Source organism: Drosophila melanogaster, chromosome X (assembly GCF_000001215.4).
Source record: "Drosophila melanogaster chromosome X".
Classification (NCBI taxonomy): Eukaryota; Metazoa; Arthropoda; class Insecta; order Diptera; family Drosophilidae; genus Drosophila; species Drosophila melanogaster.
The window spans coordinates 17,569,855-17,579,456 of NC_004354.4; the positions used below are offsets into that span (position 1 = coordinate 17,569,855).

Consider the following 9,602-nt stretch of genomic DNA (forward strand, 5'->3'; position numbering starts at 1 on the left):
GCCGCCTTGCATTCCGCAAAAAAAAATCACATATTCCTTTATAGGGATAGGGCTGTGCTGGCCACTCCACCGAAAGCCACTTCACTCCAAGGATCGGAGGAACTTCACAAGTTTTGTGTGAAATTCTGACACGGCCCGGACTCTCTTTGTTCGCTCTTTCGCCTCTCTTTTCCCTTTTTTATTCATATGATTTGTTTATTTTTATTATTATTTTTTTTTTTTTGTTTGCAATCGTTAAGTGTTCTCAAGTTTCACAAAGCGTCGAGGAATGGGTTTTGGATTTTTCGGGACTCTGGGTTTTGGGTTATGGCTGCTGGAGCTGGGGCAAACAAAAGAACTGCTGGAATGAGTTGACCCTGATGGCGGTGGTCAGATAATCGGAGCCACTGGCGCCAGTCGGTTGGAGGGAGGCCCTTTTACTCCGCTCCCCTTCAGTAACCGTGCGTCGTCTGGGCATTGCATATATTATATTATTATATAGCTGTAGGTTAAGGAACCACCATGTCTTTCTTACTCGATGTTTTTCTCATAATTAGATTAAACAAATAAAATGGGAACTTAATTTAGTTAGGCAACATATATACATTACATAATAATATTCTTTTGAAAAAACAAACCTTTCAAGACGATAAGAAAGCAGTATAACGTGTCATTTCAGCATTTCTGTAAATAAATATCTAAAAGCTAATAGCTTATATTATCCAACCCTAAAATATATGAAGAAATATCTAACTTCGTTATAGATTCATAACACCATAACTAGATTCCAAAACCAAAACGGAGATCGAATGCATAATGGATAAAAAATACTCCTTACTGGCATTGCGACCCACTTATGGCCAAAAAAACCCCCGCCCTCGCCCCCAATCCTTTCCCACGCTCCACCAGATCCCGCCTTATAGCCTCTCAATTTGTTTCGCTTTTAGTATTCTCCCTCGGTTCGGCTTCTTATCAGCGATCATTTGTCAAAGCCCTGCCATTGAAAAGTGGCCCGACCACTGAGCGAAACGGCAATTGCAACAAATTTGTTCGCTGCCCCAACCATCTACCCCAGCCACATGCCGCTTGCCCCACGTACCTGCCCCACCTGCCTCTGCTCCAGTTGACAAAAGAAGAGGAGCAGAAACCAAAAGACACCAACGAAGAAGCACTTCGATGGGCACGTGGCGAACCGATGATACCCTATGGTATCAGTCTCTAAAAATAATGAGCATGTTAAAAAAAGTAACAGTAAAGCAACTGATATTAGTTTAAATGTACCGTATTTACTGCATACCTCAAATTTGTAGAAGCTTACAGAGCGATGAGTATCTGAGCGTCGACTATCGCATACCTTCTGTTTTTGGCCTTCGTATATTATCCTTATGCTGAGAAAATGGTAAATTTCATGGGTCATGGGTATGTACCGCAATCATCTTACACCTGTTGTCAGTGCGTCCCCCAACAAAAGTCGAGCATACCCATTCTGATGTAGCGCTGCCACCATCAAGAGCACTCTCATAAATAAGAAATTGAGAGTAAACGAGACCTGGCCGGGATCGGGATCGTCGAGGGGATCCCCTGAGCTGGGGCAGAATCTATGGGTATACGTATACTGACTTCGATAAACATTTTTTGCTTTCCTTTCCCTTCCGTTGAATTCGTTGCATTTTATTTTTTTTTTTCCCGAGCCGAGCGGTTTCAGTTTCTCGTTTTGCATTGCATCGAACACCAAGATCGATCGGTGGCGAAGAATGCTCTTTTCAGTCGCGATCTTACCCAGCGTCCAGGTGTCCATTCCACTGTCCGTCCGTTTGTGTGATTAATGGTAATTGCTTTTATGGCTTTCTACGGCGCTCTTCTGCCACAATTTGTTGCGGTAATTTCGCTTTTAGTCGCAGTCCCCAAACTGATAGCCCCACCACACCAAAATGAATTGGGAAATTACATATTTAGAAAAGCACTTGATTCAATTTGCTGCGAACTATACAACTAATGAATTCCTTATCTGTTGCAAAGTACTTGGTAGCAAAGATTTCGTTTTTTATTTCACTTTTCACGATTTTTGTATTCATAATGTATAAAAAAAAATAATATACATGCGATTAACATTAAAAGGGACAATGGACGACACCGGCTATTCAGGGGGGTAAGTATGCAGTCGGCCTTTCATCAATCAGTCGCTGTTTCTGTTTCTGTTTCCGGGCCGATTCCGTTTCAGTTCCGATTGCCCAGCGGCGTGTCCCCCTCGTTATAGGACCGTTGATCCCGATATTGGCTGAACAAGCCGCGCACCTTGTTCAATGGTGTTTGGAATGACTGCGTCGCTGCCGTCAAGGCGGCAAAACTCAAAATCGGCGATGCCGGAGTCACAGCAGTTCCGACCGACTCGCCATTCGTCTCGGATGCAACTTGAATACTGGCGGCGGACGGAGTTCGCGCCAGACGCGGTGTAACTGGCGCCGTCAATGGTCCGGATCCGCGTCTGCCGCTGACCACGGCATTCAGCTTTGGCGTGGCAAGCAGACGCTTGGGATGCAACAATGGTTGGCTGTTGTGGCTAGAACTGGTTCCAGAATACCAAGGCTCCGGCTTTTGAACCTTGACGTTCCTTGGGGATGGGAAGCTTTAATATAAGTGAGCAAAAGTCATTACAAAAACCCTATCATGATGATAATAAACATACAGATTCATTTCAGCACAGGAGTAGCTCTCCATGGCAGTCTTCCAGGCGTAGACATGCGGCAGTGTTTCCTTATCAATGTCGACATTGGAAAGGGCATTCAGCACATCCAAATCTCGCTTGGTTGGCTCGTTTCTAGAATGTTAAAAAATGTAGTCTATAAAGAAACATTCTAAACTATGATTAATCTCACCCAAAAATAAACAACTCGTAACGCGGCTCCAAATCCATGGAAATACCTGGCGACAAGCTTTGCGGCGGCGTACGGAAGTTTTCCTCGTCCTCGCTGCTGCTTCCATAAGGCAGCGTAACATTAGTGCAGTCGAACTTGAAAAAAAAAAACAACAAAAATGTTTAGGAGAAGGACAACAGTACTAAACACTGATACTCACAAAGATTACTTGCTCATCGCTGTCGTAGTCCTCGTCGTCGCTTTGTTGACGGCGCCAAGCATCTTTCGAAGCGGACGCCACGACCCTCGATGCTCCCAAACTGGTCGATCCCACACCAAGCGAAGCGTGCAAGGCGGACGACCCTGTCGATCCCGAAGTATCCTGAAGCTGACCCTGAGACTGAACAACAGCAGCTGCCCGCAGCGACTTAGTGCGCTTTCGACGACTGGTCTTACGGCTGAGATTTGCGTCCCACAGACAGGCGCAACACTGCTCCGTCTCCCAGGCGGCGCAACATAGCTCCTCGGTCTTCAGAGTGTCTGGTAGATGCACGGCGGATGTCGGCGCCTGTTCCAGCATCAGCAATAGACTAGCGCACACGCAGCCCAAATGCTGTTCTCGACCACGCTCGTCGGCCAGCAGTTGCCGCAAACTTCGGAGCATCTGCAACAATTGTAGACGCATGGCTACGCTGACCTCCTGCGAGTGGGTCACATAGCTGGCCACCAGGTGGGCGATACGTGAATGCACCTTGCTAAAGTCCACGCTAATGAAGCGGGCATCATCCTAAAATGGTTAAATATCGATATTATTTGTTGTTAATGCTGAGTTATTCATTATTTTATGCACACCTTGAAGCTGACAATCAGCGATTTCAGTCTTTTGAGCTCACAGAGCAGCGTGTCGTTGATGGACACCATGTTGCCGATTTTGTTGATCAACGTTTTAGTGATGCGCTTGGCGAACACTTGCAGCGACTTCTCTACGCATGTGTACGGAGTCATGACTCCGGCGGATGGCGAAGTTGCTCCCGCAGCCTCATTTTTATCCTTTCGGAGTTGCTGCTGTTGCTCGCCGGCCATCGAATCGAAATACTGATGCAGATGGGCAAAGTTCCAGACCGTTTCTGATTTATCCGCCTGCTGTTCGGTCTTTTCCAGGAAATACGCTTCAAGACGGGCCAGGCCTTCGGTCGTACCAATGTCCAAAAATGAATCGAGAAAATCCCAGTACTCGCGCCACTCTAACTGCTCCTGTCGTGCCAGTTGGCGGCCGACCACCTCCAGACCCTTCTCGATATCAGTGTTCTTGATGTGCCGCTCACGGAAGCTGTCATTTAGCGACGCATTCAGGCTGCGGCTTAGGCTCATGTCCAGGATTTGGGAGTCATCGGCCAAAGATGGCGAATCAAAGCTATTGTTATTGCGATAGGCCATGAATAAATCCGGTTTCATTTTTCGAATGGGTGTCGCCGGGAACTCCAACGGATACACTGGCTTCACATTATTATTGTTGTGCTCGCACTCATTGGTGCCATTGGGCACGTTTTTCGTCGGTTTTGGTGAGCTGGTCGCCTCCGCCAATGGACTAAAGAGCACTCTGCGTCCTGAGTGGACTGGACTCGAGTTTCCAGCACTTCGGTCAAAGATCGACTTGCTTGGGGTTACTTTCACCGGCGAGCTAAATGGTGAACCAGCCAGCGGCGACATCACATTGTTGCTGACCCGCGGTGGTGTCTTCCAACGGCGATAGAAGTTCATGGCCTTTTCGCGGGACATGGGTCCCGCCAGCGCACTGATTGCCAGGTCCACGCTGAGGCCCTCGTAATCGTCCGCTTTGTGTTGCAGGTTCTGTAAAGTATAAGCAAAAATATATATATCAATGCGTCGTTAATTGTTTCATGTTATGTGGGATCCTCAATAAATAACTAATTAGTTTATCACTCTCTTAGTCGTAATGTTGTTTTCTCATACTTATAACAAATGCAATAATAAAGTATTTTCTTAACGGTGGGAAATTATACAAACAATTCGCCTGAGAAACTAAACGTATGTTGTTCATCGTCAAATAATTGTACCAATGAGAATTTAAAATTATTAGTAAGCAGAATAATGTAAAACAGTTACTAACCGGTGGATCTTTGGGCGAGAACGGTTGACCCACTTTTGGCGGCAGTGTATTTGACTGGGATCTTAGTACGGGCACAAAATGCGGATCGTACAAGAGCAGCTCCAGCTTCTTGATGGTCACATGTGTAGCATTAGCATTACGCAGGCAGATGATCTGCAGGGGGGAGAACAGGTTACAATATGATAATAGCGATTCCTTCGCCCTTTTGTGACTCCAAACTCGCAACTCACTTCCTTGGGCTCCTTGCCCTCATGATTCCGCAGCGATTTGCACTCCGGATAGGAAACGAGAACCTCGACCATGGCCACATGACCGTTCTTTGCGGCAAAGTGGAGCGGTGTTTCGCCGCGCCCCTTGTCCGGCATGTTCAGGTAATAGTCCAGGAGACTGATGTTGAGGGCAGCACACATCTTGCCACTGCCCTTCTTGCCAACGTAAAGCTGAGTGAACTCCCGATCCGAAATGGTCTTTAACAGCAACTGAGCGATCCTGGCCTTATTGACCTGGGCGCAGATGTGCATGGCATTATAGCGACAGCCCTCCTTCAAACTGGTGGGCGTATCACCGCTGCTGATCAAAAATCGTGGATTCTCCCATATAATCCTCTTCACCCGGTCTATGTGACCACCTTCGATTTGCTTGCGAAACTCTACCAGTTCCTGTTTGGTGGGCGCCCGGAAAGGAGGGCCTTCTCCGGACACATCCGGCTGCTGCGGCTGCTGCTGCTGTTGCTGCTGCATCTGCTGCTGTCGCCCATTGGCAATGACGTTGCTGGAGCTGCTCGGCGAGGAAGTCGGTGAGTCACTGAGCAGTAAATTCGACATTGAGGAATTGCTTCCCAGGGGAATGATGAAGCCACTGCCGTTACCCGTCGGCGAGGAGGAGCACGAATTGTCCGTCGAGGTCGGTGAGCTCTTGTAACCGCTACCGCTGATTATCGGAATGGGCTCTGAAAAAATAATACAGCGCATAAGTTAAATCACTGGGTAAGCAATTATATAGCTAGCTATACTATGTACTCACTGCTTTCGGGCTTTGCCTTGCAAAATCTCTTGAGCGCCTCGATGCTCTCGAACCCAAACTGAACGTAACTCTCCGCCTGCTCCAGATTGGGAAACTCGCGGAGGCGCGCCTCCTTGTAGTGTCGCAGGATGTCCAGCGCCTTGGATTTCTCCGTGAAGATCAGCCACAGTGGCGAGTCCGCTGCTCCGTCGTGGCGATGGCAATGTTGATGTGTGGGCATCGAGAGGGATAAACCATTAATAAATGAGCTGGCTGTTTTGGTCACGCCATCGGTTTGGCGAATGGCGAATAGCGAACGAGTGTCGAATGCCAGACGGGTGGAGGATTGTCTCGAGCAAAACAAAATCAAAACAAGCTATGCTAAAGGGGGCGTTGGGTGGGCAGTGGGCCGTGGGGCATATGCGTGTGACGCAGTGGTTGGCACAACGCCGGCAAAATTTTCCGAGGCCCTGCCTTATCAGGAGTAGCAACAGTTTTGCTCGCAGATTGTCACAGATTTCAAAGATATGTATTTCCAATACAAACGTGGATGGATCGGAATCGAATGATTACATTATTTAGGGTTTATAAAAGCACTCTAAGCAGCTTGCCAGACACTTTGAAAGCCTATGATCACTTGTGGCTAACTAACCCATTTAAATAGCACTTGTTGAATTTATAAAAAACAAAAGCAGATATATTTAGCACACAGCTGCGGCGTACAAACATTTCATATATTTCTCTTAACATTACCTCTCGAAATTAGCGAGTGTGCCATAATTAAATTTACTTTCGACCCTTCGCAATGTGCTAGCAAAACAAAAACAGAAATAAAACTACAAGCAAAAACACCGCAGCCTTGGTGGTAAAGTTCTAATCAAAGATCTGAGATAAAAGCTCAACATACACATAGCATGTAGAACTAACAACAAGTGTTGGCCAATAGGGAGCACGTATGAAAGTTCAATTAAAAGGCATAAAACATTTGCTATTAGATTAATTGGACACTAATTAGGCGTGTTTCGATTTTTATATTATATATAAGGAATAAGGAGATTGCTTTAGTTATGATTACTTTGAAATATTAGGAAAGTAATTTGTAATTAAAGCAATTTAAGCACCTGTGCTTAAATTGCTTAAAGCAATTTAGTTATTGCTTATTTATAACATGTTATAACATATTATCCCAATCGTAGGGTATCTCATAGGTCGGCGTTATTGGGTTTTACGGAACTTTGCTCTCTTATTTTTGCGCGTTGACTTGGGCCAAAAGACAGGGACAGGGCCAAGTGAAAGGGACAGGGACAGGCACAACCCACAATAACACAAGCCGGCAAAATTGGGCGTATGAACATATATATATATGTAAATATAGGATCCGGGGATTCTTGACAGTACACGCACACACTTTTTCGGGATACTTGTTGTTCTGCAGCTCGCAGTATAAATAAATTTGAAAAGGAAGCAAATTGGAGAAATTCTGTGTGATATACAGTTGCGACCTAATTTATAGTTTTTATTATCAACTGCTGTTTCGGGATCTTTCTAAAAATCGCAATTTAATAGGTACATAAGAAATAATAATATAAATATATAAATATTTACTACTTATGTGATATTGCCCCGAATTTTAGAATATTAAGATAATTGTTAAGTAACCCATAATTATTCTTGTTAAAAAAAAATATATATAAGGACCTATTATTTTGACCGCAGCTGTGTGACTGCTGGAACATAAATATGGCAGAATGTGGGTGCTGACAGGTCAAGGTCCTCGTAATGCATCCAATTTGGGCATTGCCTGGAATGGGAACTGGATGATGTCGATGTGGAAGTGGAATGAACTCGCCCCAATCGGTTTTTTGTTTTCGAATCGCATATAATTGGATTAAAGAGCGAACGACTGAGAGCAGGAGAGTTGCATTTAATTAGACAGGTAATCGCCATCGTTCACCATTTGTTTACAATTAAATCGAAAGACCGCTCCCAGACAAGGAAATCGACTGTGCGAGCGGGACAGCTGGGCAAGCCCCGATTCCGACTTTTTTCTCGAATCTCAGAAGTTTTGAACACACACATGTAAACTTCTTCATGGGCTGTTAGTCATGGAGGAACAACAGCGCAAAACGAAACTTATAAAAATGCAACAGTTGAATTACCCTATATGTAATTTATCCCAGTTAATACATTTCATATATAATAATATTTAAGCACTTAATTTACCAAAAATGTGTAATATGCACTATTAGGTTCATTAAAATAACGACTTGAAAGAACGAGTTATCCATATGCTGAACAAATTTCGATCAGGTATATTCTGCATAAATGGGAATAAAATTTCAACCCCTTATAAAACAAACATTATTGCAGAAATTCGTCAAGCAATTCAGGTTTAGTTTCAAAACAAAACCTATGCAATTCCGATCATGAACATTCCTGTTGCTTGGAAACTTCAACCCTCGACTTTTAAATTTGGTTTTAAAAGTATGTGTATGAATCATAAAACCTCCCACTTGCTCCATACGACACAATTGTTTAAAAACAAAAGCACACGAATACCCATCAACGAATCGACCGAACGTTCGCGCATGACCCCCGATTACAGGGTATCACAATAGCAACAAGCGGCAAATAACTGGAACGCAAAACACACACATATACCGACACTCGCTTCATCTCGTTCGTACTTACGTGGATAGTCGGGATCCTCGTACTTGGTGGCAGCACTGCCATCGTCTGCGTTGCCCGTTTGCACGGATGCCGCCGAGCCGGATGGCGATCCCGATGCTACTGATGCCGATCCAGACGCCGGATTGGATGGCTTTATGTTCACCGCGGCTATGGAGCCGATGCACTGCGACACCGATCCCTCAAAACAGCCCGCTTTGGAGGTCGGGATATAGACCCCGAAATAGGTCGACATCTCTGCGTAAAATGGCGGATGCACTGCAAGGTAAGCGGTTAAAATGGTTTGACATCAACACCAAATAACAGGCAACTTCTTCACAACTCCGTGAAAAAATGTAAAGTTCCGCTGATGGCAAGCGAAGGCAACGGTAAAAATAGGGTAACATCAACCACAAAATGCCAGGAACTCTACTGTCCCGTTTTGTTGTTGTTTTCGGCTGCACTCCTCCACTCGCACGCACACAAACACAACAACGCAAAAAAAAAACGGAAAAAAAACAGCACACGCACATCAACAACCAGCGACGCGAACTCACGAGACCTGGAAGACCCAACGAATCGGCGGAATCACAAACATATATCTTGTTATTCTTACCTTTTAGCACAAAGGGCACAATACATGAAACAAAACCCAATAATCTTAAGCGTCTTTCAAACAAAATGTGCACAAACGAAATTAAATTAGAGGCGGACTGTCAGCGAATCTAGGTGTGGAGTAATATCGATAAAAAGTATCGTATGACTAGCTGACTATTGCAGTCAATTTCGAATTGCAGATCAAATTGAAATATTCTAAAACACTTGCATGAAAATTACGCGAGATTTATATACAAAGCTATAGCGATGATTGGATATCGGAAATTCAAATTGATTGTTACACAGAGGGATTCAGACATGAGAAGTGACACTTTATTTTAAGTCTTAAAAGGTATTTTGGTTGTAAGTTA

General features: G+C 44.7%; 1 protein-coding gene and 1 non-coding gene across 5 annotated transcripts; one reads left to right on the top strand and one right to left on the bottom strand.

The window, feature by feature from the left end:
• Positions 1 to 1,999: 1,999 nt before the first annotated feature.
• Ankle2 lies at positions 2,000 to 9,375 on the bottom strand. Of its 4 annotated transcripts, none has more exons than NM_001298446.1 (10): positions 9,251 to 9,375; positions 8,659 to 8,913; positions 5,989 to 6,168; positions 5,196 to 5,914; positions 4,966 to 5,118; positions 3,687 to 4,685; positions 3,055 to 3,621; positions 2,856 to 2,989; positions 2,666 to 2,797; positions 2,000 to 2,590 (listed from the first exon to the last, which is right to left on the bottom strand). In NM_001298446.1, the coding sequence occupies exons 2-10, from the start codon at positions 8,888 to 8,890 to the stop codon at positions 2,197 to 2,199; spliced, it is 3,510 nt and encodes a 1,169-aa protein (NP_001285375.1). In that variant the 5' UTR covers positions 8,891 to 8,913; positions 9,251 to 9,375; the 3' UTR covers positions 2,000 to 2,196. The 4 variants fall into 4 exon arrangements, with proteins under 4 accessions (NP_001285375.1, NP_573221.2, NP_728082.2 ...); NM_132993.3 differs by having other exon boundaries at positions 2,000 to 2,605; NM_167569.2 differs by lacking the exon at positions 9,251 to 9,375 and having other exon boundaries at positions 2,000 to 2,605; positions 8,659 to 9,044.
• asRNA:CR44124 (antisense RNA:CR44124) lies at positions 8,835 to 9,281 on the top strand. The gene is made up of 2 exons (NR_073661.1): positions 8,835 to 8,920; positions 8,997 to 9,281.
• Positions 9,376 to 9,602: the final 227 nt, after the last annotated feature.